Source organism: Anopheles moucheti, chromosome 2 (assembly GCF_943734755.1).
Source record: "Anopheles moucheti chromosome 2, idAnoMoucSN_F20_07, whole genome shotgun sequence".
Classification (NCBI taxonomy): domain Eukaryota; kingdom Metazoa; phylum Arthropoda; class Insecta; order Diptera; family Culicidae; genus Anopheles; species Anopheles moucheti.
The window spans coordinates 4,753,581-4,778,274 of record NC_069140.1 but is presented as its reverse complement, the minus strand read 5'-3'; the positions used below and the strand labels follow the sequence as shown (position 1 = coordinate 4,778,274).

Below are 24,694 nucleotides of genomic sequence, written 5' to 3'. Positions count from 1 at the left end.
GAAAAAACAAACAAACAAACAAACAACTAGTAAATGAAGAAGCAATGTAATTCCCATGCAATCACGAGCGCATGCTCGCACAAGATTACCAATACTCACACTCACACCGACGCCACCCTCGGAGGGATCGATTAATTTATGGGGCTTGATCGTTAGCACATCGATATCTTCGTACTCGAGATTGATCATCTCCGAAAGTGGCCACTGTTGGGCATCAACCTGAACACCATCCCCTGCACAACTACCGTGGTCCCCTTCGCAGATGTCAATATCGGGGAATTCTTTCCTAAAATCCAACACCGTACGACTTGGATGTATACCGACACCATCACCTGAACGAGGCACAATCCTTTTGGAACACGTACGACAAACTTGCGGCGAGGTGGTCCATCGGCTGGCCGACAAGGAGGAATTGCTGGAGGAGGTTTTTTTGTGCACCAGCTTTGTCAGTTTGTCTCGGAGATTGCTCTTCAGACTATTAGGTCCCGCTTTATTTCCCCGTTGTGTTGCCTCCGGTTGGGATGGCTCCGGAGCAACGTCTTGCAACTTATTGTCTTCGGTTCGGGATACAAGCAACGGGACGCAGTAGTCTCCGGTGGCGTTCAAATCGGACGCTCCTTCCACTGTCTCTTGCTTTCGTTCACCGTCGGAAAATGTGAACCGGATCGAGAGCAACCCTTGCCGATCCTGATCCGCTATCAGGTCGAGCTTTTCCTCCGGCCTATCCGATCGGAGGGTAAGATTTAGGGAAGAATCCTTCACCTTGTTGGTGGAGTGCATAAGTTCTCGCCAGGTAGCGCGGACAGTTTGAGAGAAGGATGTACCACCAGCCTTTGGACCACTGTGCTCGGGCGAAAGTCCAAGATTTTCTTCGGCCAAAAGCTCGTCTTCGGATTGCTGGGGATGGCACGGTTGCTGACGTTGCTGTGCATCACCTCCACCAAGAAGACGGTTCTGCTGCCTTTGCTGTGCGGTTCGATTCGCTTTCGATGCTTTACGTTTCTTCTTTTTGCGACCGTTAGCGGACGCACCGTTCGGGACACGTTCCGCTAGCGACCGATCGGTCGATGGGCTTGCCGAGTCCGTGTCCTTCATGAGGCGAAACTGTCGCTGAGTGTGGTGGGCTGTGATGCGGTTTCTCAGTCGACCCGAAAAGCTTTCCCCTTGATCAGGCGTATCGGGAGATACGGAACGATCCGCCTTATCACCGTCCGCCTTCGATCCTTTGATTCGACGCTTTATCTTCTCCCGGAAGCTATGCATCTTCTCGAACGTCACCGGTGGTTTGGATGGGTTGGAATGACTCGGTGGTTGCTGTATCGAAGCACCGGGTCGTAGCGTTTGAACGCGAATGTACTCATATTCCTCGGACAGCCGAGCTGCCAAACGTTGGTGTTCGTCTAGCTTCTGGTTGAGCGCATCGATATTGTCCAGATGTCGCTCAATCGACGATTTCCACTGATCTTCAAGCGTCTTCGACGGACTCGTTTCAACGGTGGTCACAGATCCCTCCTTCCTCATCGTGAGATACTTGTTAGCGTCACCTTCCAGCTCTTCTGCGGAACCCTGCGCCCACGAACAATCGGCAATGCCATGAAACGGTGACGCTTCCTGCCGTTGGCTGTCGTCGAAACTTTCGTCCCGAAGCAGATTGTTTTTGGAATCGTTCAAGTCATCCGCTGTGGTGCCACTGCCACCTTCATCGTCGTCGTCGTGCTCATCCGCTGCCCGACCGTGGTACCGGTGGTTAAGCAAATGCATTTCACTATCCTCACTGCTAGCTTGCGTGCGTAAACGTCTATACTGCGGCACATGGCGATGGTCCGTGTTAGTTGGGTTAGGCAGTTCGGATTCGCCAAAGCTATCCTGCGCCGCGGATGCGAGCAGCGGTTGCTTGCGGCTGCAGCTACTAATGTTAGTATACTCAAACGATCGTTCCACATCGAGCGCTTGCAACAGACACGCCTCCATGTCGACGTAAACGTTCGACAGTCGATGGTCGGAATCGTTTCCGTCGGGAAGGAGTTCCGCGTACGTGTCCGCCTCGGTCCCATCCGACCGGGCAGGGTTAGAGGCGGGCCGTGAAAGATCACCCCCCGAAGCAACACGAACACGACACGCAACGGTCGCACACAAAGGATCACTGTCAGCGCTAGTTACCGTTGTTCCTCGATGGCCCGGTTTAGGGGTCTGCACCGGTGTTGGTCCGGACCGTGGTGTCTTACCGGCGGTGCTTGATCCTGAAATGGTTGGCGGCCCAGATTTGCGCCTGAGTTGTTCCATTAGCATCGACATCACACCACCACCACTGCTGCCGCCGCCGCCACCACCAGTGCGCAAGGAGAAGAGACCCAACGCGGTGGAGGTATGCTGTAGTGAGCTGTCCACCTAAACATTATGCCCACACATAAAATGATGATAGATGGTAGATATCAAAAGCACCGATATGAAAGACCGTGTGAAGATATTGAAGATAGGGATGAGAATAGAAACAGCGAGAAACAGAAAACCAGGGTGGCTTTACGTTAGTTCCAAATCCAAAACAAAATCGCCAAATTAAACCATCACCGTTACCAAATGTTGCATTATGATGGAACAATACAAATGGGAGTAATGTGAGCTACACCTTTCGTTGAGGATTCCTTCAACAGAGGGACATTCAAGTCTATCGTCACGCATGTTACCATAAAAACACGATTCCGATTCGGGACACACACACACTTACCGAAAGATCCTGGCTGACAGACTTTTTGTTCTCGATCAGATGCTCCACGGACAGGTCATCACAACCGGATGGCAGCTCCTCACAGCCAACTTCATTCAGCGCCGAACGGATCATGTCAACCAGCTTGAGCGTTGATCGTTCTTGGCAGCGTAGTGTGTTCAGCTCCTTGGACGATCTGTTCGTTGGACGAAAGAAAAACGTTAGACATGATTTAAACTGCTCCGCACAGCCTACTATGTGCTCTCACTTACTTGTTAACGGCGTGATCTTTGCCGAGCGCACCGTTGCTATTGGAGCCGTTCAGTATGGGTGTGGAGGGTTTCGTACCGGGCGTGCTAACTGGACTGCTGCCGGCAGCACCATTCGTACCGTTCGTATCACCGCACAGCTTGTTTTGCCGCTCCTGCAGATCTTTGATCGTACCCTCGAGCTCCGTTTGCCGGCCCCGCAGCCAATCCACGGTCAGGTTGTCTACGGTCAGCGTGTTCGCTTGCAGCTTACCGAGGCTATCCTCGACGAGACTTTCGTCGAACTGGAAAATGACCGGAGCGGTCGGTGAGGTTTTGTGCTTCTCCGTAAATTCACGATACTCCTCGGTGGAGTTGATTCCCGCTATGCTCGACTCAATGCGCTGCTGTATATCGACGAACTTTTCCGACGTCATGTCACTCAGCTTTGCAATCTCTTGTAGCAGGTTGCTCCTGGAAGAAAACGAGCAAGTGGAATGAAAATTAGAAACAAGAAGACTTGAACGGTAACTGGAGATCGAAGGAATTCTGGGAAGTTCTAGATGAAAACCCTATCCTTCGTCGATACCAAATTTAGGGCCCAATAAATCATGTTCGTGATCATAACGATCGATGAAATGTGAGCAACATTATTCAAGCTCTTCACTTGTTGATGCGTTGTGCGTGGAGGCCCAAGCACCAAGGACCTACCCAGAGGGCCGGCGTGACTTTCATAAATTAGATTGCTAGCATGATTTGACTGTACTGTGGATGGAAGTGGCAGGAAGCAAACATGACAGGGATACCGACAGCCCCGACATTAGAGATTGGGCTTTGGACTTCCAGTGCTCTCTCTTTATCTCTCACCCACAACCATCATCCACCTTTGACCGGATGTTAATCAAATTAATTCCAGGCAATCCCCATTCCAAATTACTCTTGGGCCATTCCGATGGTCTCCGGGCGGTGTGCCGACGCGCGCGCATAATTTGCTGACTAATTCCGGTCGACTACCCAACCGTGCTTGCGGCAGGACCGTGCTCAGTCGTGTCTGCATTTAATGGACCACCGCCGGACCATGCCCATTACTTACCACGCCTGAATGAAACCTTCCTGAAGGGATTGCTGGTGCTCGAGCAGCCCGGGTAGCAGTATCGTCCGAAAGTCCTTTTCCACCTCGACCGCCTCGGTGATGAGCAGGACGTACTCGTTATGCGCTTGGTGCAGCTTCCGGCAGGCCTTCTGGTACTTGTCGATGACATCGTCCAGCTTCCGTCCGGACCGACCGGCTGAAATGGAGCGAACATTTACAGTGCAGGAGGGAGGATTTCAACTTTAACAATAAACAAACAGTGTTACGGGGCCATGGTGCGCTAGGACCGCTGTCAAGCATGCCTGCAAGTGACCGTGCCCAACGCGTGGATCACTGACTTACATTTGATGTGTTCCTCGAACCGACCTCGCAGCAGTTTGTAGTAGTCTAAATGCTTCTGGTACTCGCTTTTCTTTCGCGCGACGTCTTCTGTGAGCTGCAAAAAGTGGAAGTGAAGATAGACATATAACTTCATTGCTTACTTTAAACAATAACTTACGAGAAATAACATTTTAAACTGTAACAAACGTCTACATTTCTACCGTTTTCTAACGAATTCTGCGATATGCAAAAAGGTTCTAGTTTATGTAAATGCCGTGCACAGTCCTTGCCGTTCCGGGCAATACAACGGCTCCGCACTGCTGTACAATAAACTGTCCCTGGTGTGCCATAAATCATAGTGCAAAACCTCACCCTCGTACCGATGTCACGTAAAGGAGATTTGATTTAACCTTTTCGCCCTGCCCTGCCGAATTCACCCCAAGACCTTTGTTACCTTTGCTCCGGAACTGGTGGTTCGCATATGAGCGTTTTTTTTCCTTTTGGCTGCCTCCATTTTGCGCTCCACACACAGACACACAATCCAGACTATCAATTTGGTGTGTGCGTGATTGGGATCCATTTGAATGCAATTTCCCAAATGCAGTTTTGCAGCAAAACGGTTCTAACGGGAGGGTGAGGGACACATGTGACCAACTGGCTCCACCAAAACGCTCCAAAAGGATACCACGCAACCGAGTTGTAGTTGTAGGCAAAGCGTTCGATGGAGATTTGAAAGTGAGCACGGTTTGTGGTCAACCCGGATCGACACTCCACGGTCTGGCAGGAGGAGGGCTCAGTTGCCGCCCGATAGCCAGCAGCGTTGGTGATGCACTGGTGATTGAAATGGATTTTTGTTTTTGTTCGTTCAATGATATCGCGTTGGAAGTTGGAAGAATGAAACAACGCGAGTGCTTTTCAACACGTTACTTGCGACGAAGATTGATGACTCCGCGTTGGAGTTGCTTGGAGCACTGGTGTGCTCTAAAATCACACTGCCCCCTGTCCATGGATGGAACTTTTTTTCACATTGAAATGTGCAACATTTCTACATTTCTTTTGTTTTTAAACTTTTGATACCATTTTCCGGTTTGTTCAGAGGGATACAATCCTACAGAACCGTGGATTAGGGTTGGGTAAATCAATAGGTTTGTATTAAATTGAGCGAACCAGTTCATTTTTTGTGAAGAACTCCATGAACGGTACAGATCTGTCGTTCTTTAGTCTCTTATAGTTCGCTCATCCTGCCGTAACAGATCGCTCCGGCAGTTCAATTTGAATTACAAGCATTTAAACGTCCGTCGTACTACCTACTTTACAGCTCGTATAGTTACTTTTACATTTAACGCAACCTTACTTGTTTATGTAGATAGTTCACCTTTGCGAACTTCAGTAACATAATTGAACGAACGTCGTTCGTTCGCTCACTTTAAATAACTGATCGAACTGTACAGGTTTAGTTCCTGTGACCCAACTCTACCGTGGATCATTTAGACAGATACTTAAAGCTCTTATCGAAAGCAATCGTGCCAGAATGGGGTTACCATGTTTTGGAACTCCGCCAGCTTTTGCATTAGTAACTCTCTGGAGTGTGAAGAAGTGAAAAAAAATTTTTTACGGTTGGTTTAATTTGATTATTTTTTTGTTCTATCAAACGATTTGTTTCGCTTTTTCGAAATTATCATTAGTTACATTAGTATCCGAAAATATTATTATTAATTAATGTATAACAAAATTCCAAGCTTTCGCACATACGAAGGAACCACCCGATCCACGCTAATAAACATTACATAAATGATAAAATCACTGCTGCTGATTACGTTGTTCTGATGAAATGCGCCAAAGACGCGGGTTTTAATTACTTTTGCTCATTAGCCGCGGTACATGCGGGAAGAGTTTGGGAATGGTGCGCCACAGTCACCTGTGGGCGAAACCCGATGAATCCCACTGCCAGGCGCCCGCAATTCGTTGCCGTGCCGTTGCACTAGCCAATCTTCTTTGCGAGCTGATTACAAATTGCATTACGCTGCACACCAAAGCGCGCAACACAAAAGGCTGCGAGTTTCGGTGTGACCTCCTCCATCCATTCAGTTGGGATGTTATGTGGGTCCCCACCTTCCCGCGTTGGACATTCCGACCATAACGCGCTTTACGCTTTAAAAGCTTCTCACTGCGATTTCATCCGTTCCATGCTGTAATGTTGCGAATATTGTTAAATTCCGATGCATTTTATGATGCGAAATAAAGCACAAATTGCTCACAAAAACAATTTATTCTATTTACCTTAGCGCAAAACGCGATCGCCGCTCAATAAAACTCTCACTTGTCTAGCAAAAACAAAACTCCAAAAGTGGATCAAAAGAGAAAAGTGTAACCTGTTTCTCACCATCGGTGAAGTTTCGCATCGGCGGTGTTCTAGTTCGGCCAGAATAAATATCGCTCCTCGCGTGTCCGGTGTACTGTGAACCTGGCCGGGTGAAATATGTCAGCAGTTGCGGTGCGGTGCAGCAAAAACGCATAACTGATCTGATCGGAAAGCACAAAGGCGAGATAATGCGTATGGCGGGGGGGGATGCAAGCAAAAAACAACAATAAACAAACTACATGCAACTACATGCATTTTAAATGCACTTGCACTGGATGCAATTCTGACACAGATTATGTTTGCCGCGTGCGTTTTCTCCTCCCGGTGTGGCCCGGTGTTTATCTCGGACGGCTTTCCGGAGCAGCCGTAGAAAGGAGAAGCTACATTAACATACAGATTACAGTTCACACGGCATCGTCCGATGTGAGCTAAGCCGCTTTAACTGGGTCGCGTAATGCACCTTTTCGGGTTGATCTTGTTTTACTTGCGATCCGTTGGGGGCCCACCGGCAGGGCCAATGTTGTTTTGTTGCATTTAATGTTGTGCCTGAATGCGTGCGGCGCAACATTTTCTCAGCTACGCTGCGGCGTATGCACAAGGGAGTGCATCGGCCATAGCACCGCGATAAGCACCAAACATGCATAATAATTATCTACATTGGAAGACTGACATAGCAGAGCGATGCGCCAACCGGTAGATGGAATGTTTTCCATCTAGTCACACACACACTCACTTTTGTTTTTTCATCTTTCATCGTAAAGCTGCATCCAATGATGCATCTTAACATTGGAATGCATCTCACACACCGCCCATTGTACTGTGGGGCGATGTAACTGAAGGAAAAACGGGCACATACCGACACACACGCACACCTAATGCGTGACATAATGCACCATCCAACATTCGGTGACCGAAGTTCTACTGACACATCTGGTGAAGGTGATTATTAACAAACGTTTCACCAGCACTTAACTGTGCGTACACCGTGCATTAAACAAGCGTATTGTCCTCCTGTTATGTCGGTTAGCATAAGCATTGTGGCTCCCATGTTACGTCTCATATTGTTGTATGGATATCGTTCTTGTTTCCCGTCGGGAGATGACCCGAACATGGTCACCAGATTGTAGGCTTTTAAGACTACGTGCACTACCAGCTTACGAGAGAATAGCGGGTACAGGGGAAGATGTAATTAAATTTAATGCTAGCATCAATTAAAACCAGCACGCTACATCGCCGGTCAATGGTGTATTGCGCGTTCAAGCCACGTAAAGTACATCAAATACTTGTATAAGCGACAAATTTTAATGGACAAAACTCGATACACAAGAAACTTCTCGCATATTGATTTCGTTCTTATCATAAAACTGCATATAATTCCTGGACATTGAGCGATATTGGTATAGGATATTGATAGCGGCTCGGATCTATCCGGCTGGACATCGAGTTCCTACAAGAAGAAGAGTTCCTGGACATAGAAGGATATTGGAATAACATTTTTGGAACAATCATTCGTTGTAGCTCATTCCTATAGCAGTACAAATTCCTCAGTATTGCCTCGGATATTTAGGATGTCTGGAAACTTGTCAAATTAATGAGCTGGAATGGCTTGCGGTAGATGAGTAACTCGCGACTGACACATCTGTCATGTTGAAACGCTTTTCAAGTTTCAAGACTAAAGTTTGAGATCTTTGAAAAGATCCCATAAATTCCTTCACTACTTCCACTTCAATTTGAAAAGAATCGTGAAGCGATCTCCAAACTACCACTTGAACTTGAAACCCCTGTAAATGTTTCTCCATTTAGCGATTTACGGCCAATCATCATCAAATGGAGGATTGCAATGGTGTTAAAAACAGACATTGTACACCTTCTTCTTCCCTGATGCCTTCTAGACATCGATCACGAACTGTTACGAGGCAGCGAATGATGAGGAATTTAAAACTTCCACTTCCTTCCGCACTCCGTACGGACGACGGAGTGTTCCTGTAATCAATGCACTTCCTAACCGTGTTCCCAACATTGTGTGAGGTAAGATAAATGACGCTAAAGCGGGGAAGAACGATCGATTGCAGTTGAGTGAAGGTTTCAGCCTGACGACTTTACCCTCCCGCTTGGCAATAGAAGGTTCTTTGGAGGGATAATTAAAGTAACACGATTTGGCACATGGAGCGACGGTTGCTTGGATTTTCGTACCTCAATTGTCATTAATTATTTGTAGCCGTTTCCAGCTTCTCTCGTCTCAGCTGTTGCATTCTTGACGCTTTGTGTCAAATCGTGAGGTTTTGCGGAATGTATAAACAGGGTTCTTGAGTTCAATTGATGAATTCGGAGCCATTTTGCGATTCTGTTCAAGTTGACGTAGCACATATTGCAAGGATGATTTAATTCCTTGCCTCACTTGTCACACTTGTACAAGAACATACTTTTCTATCCACATCCAGAATAAGCGAAGATGCAACTTGCTCTGCCATTGCACCGTAGCTATTCGTGCTACCCAGACGAAGAATGTCCTTACGAGTGGGTGGTATGAGAAGTGCATCGTCCGAATTGCCGAATGAAACTCGCATGTCTGCTGCGCAGAGTCCTGCTGGACGGCAAAATCGATTACACAGCGACGTCGGCTACTTGATCAAATGATGCTGTAGTATGGCTGGGATGGTTGATAAAATAACAAAAAAAAAGGAGCAAGCAACCAAGAGGAAGTACAGATGCACGATGCATTGTACGCCGAGAGCCAGGAATTTCTTCTATCGCCGTCATTCATCTCGCTCCAGACGTCTGGCAAAAGTTCGAAGAAATCTTCGTTCGTTTTTGCCTCGTTGCGTGCCACCCTTACCGTAGCCTTTGGTAATTCCACCCACAAGGAGTTTGTTACCCGCTGTGCCAGGATAATGCCACTCGCTTCCAGCCGACACGGTGGGGTTGGGTGCAAGATCATTATTCCGGAAGCGAAGGCACTCCTCTGGCGCTGGTGCCTGGTAGAGCTCGTTTGTTCGCGTGTTCGCATCCTTTCGACGGTCACGTTCATGCGCGGACACCTCTCGCTGTTTTTGTAGTCTAGAAAAGGTGATTTTCCTTTCGCGGTGCACCGGTGAAGTCAAACGAAGTCACGGAGCGCTTTTGGCACTGAGATGCACTTGTTTTCGAGCTGGCATCTGGCATCCGTTTTGCTGGCGTGGCAAACAATAAATGTGGACACAGTTGATGCTGACGAGTATTAGTGAAACTGGTTGCAATTTAAAATTAAGAAAGGCGCTCATTATTTAATGTCTCTATGTTTTGGAAGATTCTCATTCTAAGACGTATTGTTTTATCTAATTACTGTAAACATTATGGCGTTTATTAACGTTTCTTTATTGTATCTAGTTAGGATATGATGGAGGATAGGATAGAGTTAAGTAGGAGGATCGAAATGGTGTTTACTAATGCGAATTATGGAGATTCGCGTTTGGCAGCCATTCTATGTCTGGAAAACCACCTGAAACCATCGAATTCCAATTCAACTATGCAACTTAAAACAATGCATAACAAACTGCTTCCCAAATGGATTCCTCTTCTAAAACAACCTCCCATAAAAGTCACTAACCTGCCCCAACCGAATACTGATAGCGCACAATGAAAACAATCCGAATGTTCGGAACAAACTTAAGTTACCGAATCTATTCGCAAACTTGTTTCATTTTCATACAACTTCCTTTCATTGATGCCTCGCCCGAAAGGAACGCAAAAGTATCCTTGGGAGGAAAAACACAATCAAAAGTCCTTCACGTGGAAGTTTAACTATTAAAGTTGTTGCCTCACTGTCCGAACGGCAGGATCACCCTATCAGGACCTATACCAGTACCGCCCCATAGAGAGAGAGAGACGCTTGAACAAAATCTAACCGGAATGTGGTGTGAATTGAAGCTGCTGAAAAACGAGAGGCGACAATTTCCACACTTCCGTGCTTGAGTTTTTCATTTTCCGCCATTCTCGCGCCATAATCGTGCACGAGTGCAGCACAAAGAAGGAAAATTTAGTAGCAAATAAAAGCTCCGATAAAACGACGATGGTAGTAACGAAGAGAAATAAAATGTATTACGAAACACTGCACACAAGAAGTGGCGGAAGGATTTGTTTGGAGGATGGGCCAGCTACTGGTGCAGCCACCGAATATTGTAGCTTTTATAGGAAACAAGTAATAGTACCAAAAACGACCCGGCACCACCCTGGGGCTTGATTTTCGATCGCACTTCTGCTTCGAAGAGTTTTCATTCCCTTTTTCTCGCCGTATCTCTCCTATATCTCGTGTGAGCCCGACTCCTATCTAACACACATGAAGAAACCGGGATCGGGGTGTGTGTTTTTCCTTCGATTCGGTTGAAAATTGCATCCTTGTCGCAAGGCAACATTTTATCGTCGTTACAAGTAGAAAAGACGGAAGCTCGCCGGAGGTTTTAATCAAGCTACGGTTTCCATTACGTTGCTTCGAGATAGGATTATGTTTAAGATGTGATTGAAACTGACACAACGCCAGTGCAATCGGGACGAAGGGAAGAAAACAACTTCGAACCGGGACGGGGGAAAACCCGTCCATTTGCACAACAAATCAAATTGTTGTGGAAAGAAAAGCGCCCTTACCACGCGATTGAAATGTGATAAAAAGAAGTACACAAACACATATGGGAAACGCTACACAATCCCTTTCTCGTGCGGGGTGATCGGTGGCCGAGTCGGTTCCGGTTTGTCGGGTTAGGGTCGGCTCGGAAGAGATGGCAATGGTGAGACACATCAGAAGGAATGCAGTTTTGCTGCAGTGTAAGCCATGGTCCCAGTCCGCAGTCACTTTTGTCCCATTTTGGGGAGGAAGTAAAACATGTTTGGGTGCCCCACACGTTAGAAGGCAAATTGTTGTGTGAAATAAATAAAATTTTATTATTCATTTGCAAGAGGTTCTTACATCTTTGGCTAAGAATACACTCAATCATCATGCGTCATCCGGCATCATTACCGAACGAAGGAGAAGTTTAGGGACTCCGGTGGCACTGAATTTCTTTGGCACATGCTTCAGTTTGGCCACCGCTACATACCACCGATAATTGCACGATGAGTAAGCGGCCGGATGAAAATTACCAGCATCAACAAAAAAAACAATGTGAATCATCGGTGAAACCACTGCGACCAAATCGTTTCGTACAATTCCCACTATTCCAAACTACAAAACTTTTATGATTCATACTGTAAAACACTGTATGGAGTTGTAAACTGTAACTTAGGAAATGGATTACGAATATATCCGACTCTAAACTGCATGTATCACTGGTATCAGGTTTCTGAATCATCAGTGATTCTAGGTCAAGTTGCTACGATGCTTATTGTTCGAATTCGAAAGCTGAAATTGTTGATGAGAAGAATAAATAGATCAGAATGCAGTTTTCTTAAACGACGCATTTACTAACCACGCCACGAAATTAATCTTTAGTGGAATAAGTTCCAAAACTTATAATGCATATGAACGAGTGCCCAGAGGTGTACAAACTCCATAAATTATTCGCCACAACCATGAAGCATAAGAGTTCCCCAGGACCAGGAAATGCATCTGTGCATTGCAGTTATACTTTTAGCTTTTTGAGCTCTGGAAGATTTCCTGTTTTCTGGAAAGTTTTCCTCGTTTACAGCCATACATGACTGAATTTGTTTGTCTGACAGTGCTGCATGGAAATGTTTATCAGAGGTTTGTGTTAAAAAATAATATGATCCGTACAATAAACAATACAGCATAAATATTATTTTGGACGCACATTTTGGTGTTCATTTGTGCAGGAACAGCCACGTTCACACGTTCAAGTGGTTAAATTTTCATGCATTATTAAGAATAAATATCCTTCGTACAGTAAATGAAGCCATTACACATTAATGCACACACCATTCCTCTACCACTGGACGAGACACTGGAACATGTTGCACTCGGAACAAGGGCTGCATACATGCAATGCTTCCGGATGAGTGTACGGTAAAATGTTTGCACCGGCGAACCGGGCGGGTTGTTACTTTTATGTTGACGCATAATGCTAACTTTATGGTTACTTCCGTGCAATGAAACACCAACTGGTGGAAGAATAATTTCAAGTCAGTTCCGTTCTGGTTGTAAAATCGAACTTTTACAACAAAGCAACGGTAGACAGCGGAAACTTTTTGCATAAAATTGTGCAACACCGGCGGTGAGGAGATGTTGGTATTTGTACGAGGTGCTTTCATACAAATGACTGTGCCTGTGCTTTGCTATTCTTATGAATCTGCTTTGGTTAAGATCTTTACGTTTAGTAGCAGGAAATCATTTGTAAGACATAAACAGAAAAGTTCTTGTTTTATTTAATAAATCGCAATAGCAAAAGTAATAGAAGATAAACCAACAGAATGCTAAATCTATGCTTTGGGCCTCTCATGCTTGGAGACCTGGGAGTTTGGACAGTTGGTGGGGAATTTTCGCGTCGGAATTCATTTGGGATTAAAATGAGCTCACAAGGCAAACCCTCGCCACCGCAACCGTTTGGTCAACCGTTTCGATCCCGGTCCTGTATAACCTGTCCGTGTGGATGTACTAAACGTAGCGGTACATCACGCTGGCGGTGCAGCCGAATGAATGACATTGCAGCAGGACTGCAGAACTGGTTTGTGAGAAAAAGAAAACGGCAAACCTCGGCCCAAGGTGCAAGGTGCTTCCAAGGGAGTGTTTTGCCTGACTGACCTGCCTCACACGCAATCCTGCTGCTACAAGGTGAAGATCAAAGCCCCTATCATGGTTGAGTACCCACATCCAATTGACCGGTTCTTTCGAGACAGGGAAATAATAGTGCATCCCCTCCTCCCTGAGCAGCTGCACGAAATATTCGGGTCATCTAATCTGCAATTCCATTGGGGATTGGGGTTGGAGTTTTCATTTCCATTTTCAAGTCTCGATGTGGCATCCTTCTGGTTGGCATAGGGTGTATAGTGGAGTAATATTATTAAAGCGACAGGCATAACAATTTGAAATAAACTCAACATGAAATGAAGAAATTCAATCAAAAATACAATATTTCACGACAAAATTGATCTTTTGTTGAAGTATTTTTAAACCTCAACATGCAATAACTGTAGAACTTTCGTCTTTGGACATTGCTTTATTAATTTCCAGAAGAGTATCTTTCCCGTTAGGAGTACTTGAAGACAGAGAAGAATGACTGGTATTAGACCACCAGAGGTAATAGTGCTAAATAGAAAACATTCCAAAAAAAATGTTCAAATTTGCTGAACTTTCAAGATCAAGTAATAAAGTAGTAAAGTGATCTTTATCTAAGTTTAACAAGAATATGTTGAGGTTCATGAATTATGGTAGATCTAAGATGCCTGGGAGATTTAGATTTGGGGGAGGATCTCGAACTTGGCTTTCTCTACTGAATATCTGTCAAATCGGAAAGCTTCCAAAGCACGTGATTTGAGACACCTTAGTACAAAATTGAGTTCATGTAAAAGCTCATAACAGATGTAAAGATATTCCACTTCAATTAGAAAAGAGTTGGCTCAAGAAACAACTGGTTCCAACTTCAGTAAGAGTAAAACGAGTAAAGAGGAGAAAAAGCTCACAGCACACACTACACATAACAACGGATTACAACATTTGCATAAACATACACCCTCAAAAAGCATAATTTATCTATGCACACTAGACGTTTTGTTACGTTGAATTAGAATAACAATAACTTTACCCTACAATTAACTCCCGTCAGCGCTTGTCGGCCGCGCGGAAAGAGGGCAGATTCTTGTTTCATGGATCAATTAACGCTGCCGTTTCTGCCCCAGCATGATTCCAAGCCTTATAAAGCGTAGTTGGAAAAGTGAGAAACTGTTTATCGTACAGCGTGAAGGTTTCATAAAAATTAGCCCACCCCATCGCCGACAAGTGAACGGTCCCGCCAGCGTGGAAAAACAATTTCCCAGGCGAATTATCCAACGAGCAATAGGCGGGTTGCTTGCCTTGGCGCAATTTATGTGCGACAGCTGACGACGCGGCATGGTGTAGATGGAAAATTTGTCAAAAGCAGATGTTAAGCCCGGCGGATAAGATGAAGCCATGTAAAAAGCAAAAAACCGGGCGAGACAGATAGCTTCCAGATTTCCTGCCCGTGCCTTGCTACTGTTTGCCATAAACGGCGGAAAAACCATTCCATTTAAAACGCCTCGGTTCTTCCCACTCAGGCGCACACGTCTGGTTAGCGAATAATTGAATAAAATTGACTAAATTGATCGACCACCACCGGCAGGAGGGCGACGGGAAGGAAATGGAAGGAAGATTTTGTTGAAGAAACGGTGGAATGATTTTGAAGCCACTGTCGGTGGTGGTTAATTTGTCCGACGGGGTTGGGCGAATTATTAAATCACCTTCGTCACCTACTGTCCCCTCCGGGGTACATCTTCAATTTTCCACCACCATCATGAACAATTAACTCACAATCCCAATCGAACCATCATCACCGGCGGCTGTATTTGTTTAATTCGGCTCGGCGTTTGGTCGGCTGTCGGCACGTCAAACGTCAATTGCTCTTTCGCTACCACCGTAACAAACAACTGTAGTTAACCGGTTGCGATACAGCCACTTTAACACACCACGTGCCCACATTGAAATGTATGCACTTTTCACGCTTTTCTTTCGACGCACAGTCATCGAAGCGGAAAAGTGCTCTCCAACGGACCAAGGCACGTGGAAAGTGAAGTTTGTGCTTTGGTTTTAATTAAGTGCTGGAAATTAAACGGCCATTAATGTGACCATCCTGTTGTAGCGTTTTATTACACCGTTTAATGTAATCCGCTGTTATCTGACGAGCCACTGACCACGTGATGGGTGTGAGTATGGAAAAATGCAACATTTCACACGCTTTTGTTCATTTGTCTCTAATAGAATCATGTTAATAATGGCAGGTCAAAGTAGTCCGTTTAATGGCGTGGGAACATTTCCATTAAATATTTTCAATCTTCTTCCGAAAATATTGAGAGATGAAGAATTCTTGACTGTATTAATATAAAAATAATTAACACTAGAACTAGAAAACTTGAAATACTTTTAAAAAGCTGTTATGACATACATTTACGGTATTATTGCGATAGAACTGCTTAAGCCCAAAAACTGATATGATGAGTGATTGGAACTTTTCAAGTGGTATTTCATGGCTTTCATGACTTACTCTGTTAAACCTCATCTTAACCATTGTGGAAAAGAAGCGCACAAGTGCGTCAATCAACCAAAAAAAAGCATCTGGGCCCTTCACATAAACACTTCCCTATTCGATAGTGAGCAATTTATCTTTTTAGACAAAAAAACCCTCAACAGAAATTGAAGAGTTACTTTCAAAGAAACAAATCCCTCCATCTTCTTAATGACCTCTTTTTCGAAAGTGCATTATCTTTTTGTGTGCATTGACTGGTCCGATTTTCCACACCGCCTAGTATGCTAGTTGAAGCTGGAAAATCGGAAAAAAACCCAAGGCTAAACGTTCGGGTTTCGGAAAATGATGTCTGATCCTCCTCGATAACGATGACGAAAGGCTGGGGCGCGGTGTTTTTCTTGTTTCTGGTTGCTGCTCTAATTTTGACTCACTCCTGTGTGAGCGGTTTCGGATTGGAGGTTACAAATGGCGTTTAGTAGCATCTGGTTTTCCAGCTGTCAGGCGTGAGACGAGATGAGGCTTCGAACGCAAGCGCACGCGAGAGAGATACGTTTTGAATTGGAGGAAAAAACCCTTCCGTTTCGTAAACTATTTGCTGTGTGGCCTAGTTCATAACTTGCACAAAACTAGTTTAAACTTCCTTTTATTTTCGGAGAGCTTAACGATTGGCTCGTTTTCTCTTTGAACTGCCAATTGTGATTTTGCTGTGGATATTCGAAAAAAACACAGGTGCCGTACTTTGTCGGCATCCAATACTCATGCTCACCCATCCCAGCTTGATACCCCCAGTTTGGTCAGTCAAGAGTGCAATTCGATCCAGCAAGCAGTCCCCCGCGGGTCGAACATCGAGTCCACTAAAATCCAATTAATATCAATTCTGCGATAATTGATGGCAATTGTTGTTCTGGAGCATTCCGTCTGGGCGTCATGGTCGTCCCAACTTCCCAACACAACTCTTCCGTCTTGCAACTTTCAGAACACCGCAGTGACCGAACGCACCGAACGTTATGCCGTCAATGGAATGTGTTCGGATGTTCGGCTCTGGGCAACATCAATGCAATTGCTGTACATGGCATCCAAATGGATATGGATGGTCAGGTCCGAAAGCTTGCAATGTTTCTTCATTTAAACCAAATCCCGTGTAATTGAAGGTTGGGAAGTTTTTGAGTATTTTCGTTATAACTACAGGAGTTTTGTAGCTTTGGAGATATAAAAGATGAGGCGTAGTCAAATCATCAAACAGACACATTTGTTTCGCCACAAACAACTTCGGGTGGATGCTTTTGAATGTGTGTTTCTATTGTGTCCTAATTTGGCCCTATCAATTTGGATCACCAATATGTTTTCCACCTTAAAAGCCCTTTTATGTTCGTATCTGCACTCGGAGTGCTTTTGCCAGACAAGTATGACCATAATAGTATGACCCTATTTGTTTCGATGGTACATTAAGGGTGGCACCCAGTCGATGTTGGCCCAGCACTTTGGCGGGTAATTCGGTTGATTACATTGCCGACAGTGGATGATGCTTCCAAGAAACCCATCTCATACTACCGCGTACTCAGCTTGTTTAAGGTATCATCTATTTGGAGGGTAATTGGCTGGTCATGAGGAGACCATCAGGCAGAGATCTCTAACCAGATAGCATTATCCTGTGCTGTGTGTGGGCTACTGCTGAAGAAATGTGAAAATATAGGAACATTTCACATTTAGAGCTCCAACTCCAATCAATTCCTGCCTCCAAACGTTGCGCTCGCACAGAACACACCACAATCATCTCTAATTGCAGCTCCGTGTGGGTGATCGCTTTGCTTTTTCGGAAAATTTCATCAACCGGAACCGGATTTTCTTCCTTTTTATTTTCATTCACAAAACTGACACGTGTTTCCGCGCTTTGTCCCTCCCACAGTGTGGGGTGTCTTGCAGCAGAGGTACAATGTACGCAAGCCGTACCCTTACCAACCTGTGGCGTGGTTTTTTGTTTATTTATACAGTCAGCTGCTGTTGCTTGCCGATTTTGTTCATTTAATTCACTGAACTCCCACCACCCGTTGGGCATGGACATGAGCATGGTCGCATGTTCGTAGCACAAATACATCGGCGAAAACTGCGCGTACCGCTGGGTCGGTGGAGTCTCTTTCTCCGTTTCAAATTTGGCCATGTTCCAACGGTTCCATCGCAGTGCCGGGCTGGCGCACGGTGCTCCCTCGGTTGTCTTGCGCAAACGATCGATGGTTTGTCGCTCAGGAAGCAAAGATTCGATTTGCCTGCCCCGTTCGCGCAAACCGGTTAAGATATCGGACGCAAAAAAAGGCCCTAACCGTGAACGATTGTCCACCGCCAACAAAAATAAAACAAACGGACACCACGGGGTGGGAAAGGTGGCGCTAGCAAACACACTGCGCTTGTGTGCGTTCGCAATGTTGGGCTAGTGGAAATAACTGGCGGTAACACAACACTATCACGACCACCATGTACCGTGGGGCCACCCTCGCGGACAGCTCCGGCTGACCTATAATTGGTGCTAATAAATTTGAACGCGCAGCGTCGTGTCTTGGCTTGGTTGTGAGCGTTTTCTTTAATCAGTTATTTGTTTTGTAGATGAATTGAAAACTTTATTTAAAATTTGACTAAATGCAATGCAAACGATCAGTTAGTAAAGAGATAACACCATTTAGAATTGAACCTTGAGTGAACTTTTAATTGTAAATGGAACTGAAGTAATATTATTTTTAGTAAAACGATGCTATGTTTTTCAATTTGAAGGGCATCATAACCTCAAATCTAATTCAATTTGTTGTAATTTGATTAACATTTTAGAATTCTTCATAAGCTCCTCATTTCCTAACTATATCTTTGAAAACGGCTCTTGGAAGCAAACTTATATTTGGTTTGTTTGGAGTTGTCCAATAGGTATGTAAAGTATATTTTTTTGTGGCCGGAACTCAATATAATTTTCATATTTATTTGCCTTATGCGTCTGTTAAAAAGAACCCTTAAATCCAACTACTCTTCAGGCCACGAGAGTGTGCCTTTATGTCGTCCTACTTCACCCGATCTGGTTGGTGTCAGTGTTGGATTAATTGATTCGATGATTAGCTCCCTGATTCGTGCCCCGTTTCTTGACCGTCTAAACAGCGTGCGCCACCCAATGTGCCAGATCGACCGGCGGGGTGGTTTTGTTTTAAATTAGACGACACGATGACGAATGACGCTCTCGCTTGAGCTTGCAGCTGTTACCGTACGATTTATGCATTTGGCTGCTGGCTCTTTTCTAACTTGATGCAAAAAACAAAAGCCAAACAAAGTACAGCTGCACAGTGCTGCACAACGTGAGCGATCTTGACTTTTGGCCCCGTGCACAATTGATTGCTACAAAGCGGGGAAGAACCAGGTAGCAATGCACCGACAAGATGCGTATCCACACGTCACACGAATTGGCTGCGGTAAAACGTTGCGCCACCGTACATTGTATCACCGGTCGATCTTTATTTGGGGTTAAATTTGTTGAATTCTGCGCGAGCAAAATGGCAAATGACGCTGTAGCAGCGCTGAAACCCCGTTGGCCTACATTATGTTCGCAGTAGCAAAAGTATTAATATTTAATGTGGATATTAATGTCAATAAGAGTATGTAAACAATTTTATGTGTTAAATAAATTCCTTAAAAAGTAACGCTCGCGTGACAAACATTGTACTGGATTGGTTGTAGAGGGATCGGATTAAAAGATAATCAAACTAAATATTCATGTTATGTTCATTTTTCACAACAACGGATGTGGTTTTGACTAAAATGCGGGGATTTTTCCAGTTTATCTATTTGCCCAAAATCGGAACGGATTCAAACAAACTCAAATGATAAGGTTTTAAGTGCATTGCAGTAACCATTGGATTCTGATTGAATAATTTGTGTTTGAAAATAATACTTAACACCTTTCTGTGAAGGTCAGTATTAAAGCCTGTATTAGTGTGAAATAAACTCTCTTTTAGAAGGTAAAGTCTGAATTACATATACACCACATATGTGACGATTAAAATCAGTTAGCGAGATACGTAACATATCATCTTCCTGATAAATCCATAACGAAACATTGGACTATTGTTGTGTGTGAGAAAGCGGAGAAAGACACCAATAACATCATCGGGTTTGTTGTTGTTTTCTAAACCATTTTCAGAATGATCCTAGTGGGCCGTGTTCTACATGGCTCAGTCATCTCTACCAGACACTCGATGTGTGTGTGACCAGACCACGCTACCACAGTTTAACAACATTTTCTCAACCCCACCGACGGCCGTCCGTCTGTCGGAACCGTTTCGCTGCTGCCGTTGGTCTGTTCGTTCGGTTTGTCGGACATACTTGTGCAATGACACAACGCCCTATTTCCACAGCCACACACGACCAGGTCAACTGGTAGCTACGGAAACATCGCTGTGTACAATGTGGAAAATGAATTTTAGCGTTGATAATAGTCAGCCTACTGCATCGCGCTCAGAGTACAGTGCATTACAATTTCTAATTTTATCCCTGTGCTGGTACAAAAGCATGTTCACACAACAAGGAGAAAGTTTAATTGGATGTTGTGTTGATAGAGCAGCAGGTGTTGGAAATAGAGAAACAAGTTAATAAACTAGATATTTCTCAACATGTCATAATTTGCAAGCAGAATTCTGCCTAGAACTGACCCATTTTTTAAGCTGCATCGATCGTCCTCTCATTTGCATGCTTCGGGCACATTTCATTCTGGCTATCGTTCTGGCGGAATAATACCGAAAGACATGATAATACAACGCTGACCTGACATCGGGCATCATTGGCAGTGACAGAAAAAGGTCAACATGTGTTGCACACGTATTAATTCATGCCGTACATTTGTTTGTCTGCGCAATATTGACTAGAGGGGTTTTTCTGAAAATTACCCGGCCATTTTACACGGACAGAATAATACTTTCGAAAATACATATTTAATTATTGACAACTGATGAATAATGCTGGTTGCATACTTACATGGCTGAACTGGGTGGCTATTTTGGTGTGTTCCTCCTGGTACTGTTTTCTGACGCGTCGCTTTTCCTGGTACAAGCTGGCTAGCTTCTCGTGATAGACCGTTTCCAGCTGTTCCGCGTTGGTGCGAATTTGTTTGGCCGTATGTTCCAATTCTTCCATGAAGCTTCGCCACGCTCGCATTATGTGACTTCCTGTGGAATGGTCAACAAGCGTACAAAGCATTACACATTACTGAAGGATGAAGTTGTTTCCAGCTGAATTCAATATCATTACGAAAAGAAGGTACAAAAAATTGAAACAATTACATAACACAAAACAAGATCTTTGTAAGGTAATTTAACAAACAGTAGAATTTACAGGGTTCCGCAATAGATAGATCGAGAGGCTCAAGAGTTCCACGAATTACTTGGAAAATGAGATGAAACTACGATTCTGTTATTATCAATTTACTTTCTGAGGATAACCAATGTTACTGCAAGTTGTTGCATGATTTTTTATTTTTGTTTTCCATAGTAAAAACACAAAAAATAGGTCTTCGAAATTGTTTTTAAAACTATTGAACCAAACCAAATTTGTTAGAGATCCAGTGTGTATTGTTGTGTGCTTCTTGTATCAAACGCATCAAAACAACTCCCTCACCAAACAAGGCTTCGTTTTTTTGCATATTTTAATGGAATAGGTTGCGTAAATTTATGCTTTTCATTCGACATTGTTTCGCGCCCGTGACTTTACCTTCAATTGGGCTGAAGTTTGCGATTTTTGTGCGCACGTAGAACACGTTTGATTAGCCCATTAAAGCATACATTAACTATTCACCAACGAAACAAAACCTGGTTGTGGTAACGCACCGCAGATCAGCGGGTCTATGTTAGAAAACCTTCAACACGGACAATGCAGTCAAATTCAAATGATACAATTGTTTATTTTTTGGGAGTCAAACGTCAAACGGGGGGTAGGGGCGGGGATTTCCCCGTTTGCTAATTTGTTTCATGTTAAGTATTTGTTTGACAGTAGGTGAAATAAATTATAAAAAAGGAATTGGTTGTTATTTAGCTAAGAAATCCTACGAATTGTTTACTACTTCATTTTTATATTAATCAATCTCCATCTTTCCATTACATCTTTCTCAAAACAACATCATCTTCAAACGTATTTTCGAACAAACAAACAAGTCAACGCAGTAAATACTGTGCAATAAATTGGAAACAAACATAAAACAGGAAAAGCCACACCAACTCCCACCCTACCCCGCCGAGTAACGAACTCCACCCATTATAGGGAGCTGTTGTAATTTCGATTTCCGCAAATTTCTATAATTACGCGTGCACACACGCGCACGTACACCAATACAAAATACACCCAAAAATAACATGATCATCGGCGCGGATAGCCTCGGGACCCAAAAGACCCAAAGCAATGGCATGGAATTTCGTCGAGAGATAACTGATGTGTGCGTGGATGAAGCTGTACGTATTAAACACACGAAAAGGGAAAGGAATAATGCGGGGAGGGAGATAACAAAAAAACAAAAAACGAAAGATTAAATAGACGGTAAAACCACGAGAAAGAAACACTTCGCAAAGTTGCGTCTCGTTCGAAGCGCAAACAAAACGCAACACTAGGCAAGCAAACGTTCTAACCCGACGAATCTGTTACACACTCAAATCCGTTGTGCGCACAAAAAAAACGATGTGGAACGATCGAAAGTTTTCCACCCCAAAACAAACGGTTCCTGCTCTCGCTTTCCCAGCACAACATCCCGCTTGGTTTCATCTTCCACAGCAGAAAAAAGGCACAGCGCCAACAAAGACGCCCCAGCATTGGCGGCACGCATCGGAAACACATTTCGCTGGTGCGAGTGTCGATGATAGTTTTAAAATGAATTCCACGCAATGGTGCGTGATGGAAGCGTCGCTATAAAAACACACCGCTACAGTGCGAAATAAAACCGAAAAGACGCTCGGCCGGCTGGGTTTGTCGAGCGAAATCGAAGGAGCGATCGCGTAAGCGTGCGAAGTAAATAAAGCATCACCATCATCACCGACAGGAAGGAAAGCGTGTGGCGTATTAGTAAAAGCTGCGCGACCGTGTTGTCAGTTTGGGACGTGGGAACTTGTGCGATGCTTGCGGTAAGGCTGGTGAAACAAAAGATCGAAACGGGGAAGATTGAATGGCGAGCGATGGCGAGTGTTAAGCACCCATTTCCGGGAGAATTTAATGTCTGATTGATCAACGGCGATGCGAATGAATAATGATCACATCCTTTTCCTTTTATGGTGAGATTTAACTGTTTATGTGGAGCATCATCATTTGAATGTTGCTACCGAGATATAAGCATAAGAAAGAGCCAATTGATTAATTAAACAAAATAAATCTGAAAATATGGAGGCGCCCAGTATATTACTCAATCTCCCTGTCAATCTTATCATTCCCCGTTATCACACTTACCTTGCAGATCATCCGTACGATCGATTTTGAGGCCTTGCTGGGTGACCGTTGCCAGCGACGCGGCATACTCGCGATCGCATTTGGCCTTCTGCATCAGGCAGCGCTTCATCGTTTCGAGCAGCTTCAGTTCGGCCTCCTGCCGGTTGAGCAGCGCATCGTGCGCCGCCCGACCCTGCAGTGCGGACGAAAACCCCATGGCGGGTGGGGTACCGAAGTTTTGTTTTCGGAAAAACCCCCTGGAAGGTGCGCTTCGACCGATCGATGCGTTTGCCGCTTGTTTTGCTGCCACTCGCAAATGTCACACTATGCACATCAGCCGACCACACTAACACTTGCCACTGGCACACACGACTGCCAACTGGGGTTTGATTTAATGGTCGCCAGTCGTGCGAACTGCATGCAAACTGCACTTAATTGGTAACTTTATTTGAACTGTACGCGGAAAAAATAAACTTGTTATTATACTTCCATAAGTACGGTTAAATATAATTGTAAATAAACGTAATTTTAAGGACAAAATTGAATTTAAAACAGTTAAAGCGATATGTTCACTTAACACTCTATATTATTTTCCAAACACACACTTTTTGTCACTAGTATATGAGCATAAATTTATAGACGATTTACAAAGATCGTGGAAGACGGAATTTCCTACATTAGCTTGGAAAATATTTCAATCGTATTTATTTTTATATTTAAGGGAATTGTAGACAGTAACGAAAGAAAACATTTTTCATATAATTTTAGGGATTGCTTCGTCTATGCAATCATGAGAAATTTAATCATCTTTAGTTACTCCATATTTTCGTCCATTCCTCATTTTACGAAGCAATTGTGAACTGAAAAGAAAGAAAGAAAACAAAAGTGTTAGTGGAATCATCTTGAATACAATAAAGTAAGATTATGGTAAATAATTCAATTTTAATAAAACTTGAATGAATTTAGCGATTTGTTTTTCTAAAAAAAAACAGCTAATGATGAACATTCTAAGGTGCTTCAAATATTGAGCGATCGCGATCTTCACATGACATGAAGCGACTGTGAAATACCACATCTGGACCAATCATCCAGACCCAGACATGTTGAGGTTTTCGTGCCGATGAAGAAGAAGAACCTCATATATTGAAGATATAGCAGGATTCTTATTCTGATATTCTGAAGGGTCTGATAGAAAAGGATAAAGGGTTAATGATAACGTTTTTAGTAAGGATATCCTACCATTCCAATGGTGGAATAGAACTATAGAAAATAAAGTTCAAACGGGGGATAGATTTGAGGTCAAACCAGATAAATGATCACCAAGGCCACGAAAATTCTAACATCTTTGTTTTGGGT

General features: G+C 44.1%; 1 protein-coding gene across 2 annotated transcripts in view; it reads right to left on the bottom strand.

Moving 5' to 3' along the window:
- LOC128309812 (tyrosine-protein kinase Fer-like) overlaps positions 1 to 23,649 on the bottom strand; it is a 29,994-nt gene extending 6,345 nt beyond the window's left edge. Inside the window, exons 1-7 of one of the 2 annotated variants that reach the window (XM_053046289.1) lie at positions 23,360 to 23,649; positions 20,912 to 21,102; positions 4,388 to 4,481; positions 4,046 to 4,241; positions 2,977 to 3,426; positions 2,726 to 2,900; positions 100 to 2,388 (exon numbers count right to left, since the gene is read on the bottom strand). In XM_053046289.1, coding sequence (XP_052902249.1) covers positions 100 to 2,388; positions 2,726 to 2,900; positions 2,977 to 3,426; positions 4,046 to 4,241; positions 4,388 to 4,481; positions 20,912 to 21,102; positions 23,360 to 23,555 — 3,591 coding nt within the window. In that variant the 5' untranslated portion in view covers positions 23,556 to 23,649. The remainder of the gene's footprint in view (positions 1 to 99; positions 2,389 to 2,725; positions 2,901 to 2,976; positions 3,427 to 4,045; positions 4,242 to 4,387; positions 4,482 to 20,911; positions 21,103 to 23,359) is intronic. The other variant, XM_053046290.1, reaches the window with a different exon arrangement.
- Positions 23,650 to 24,694: the final 1,045 nt, after the last annotated feature.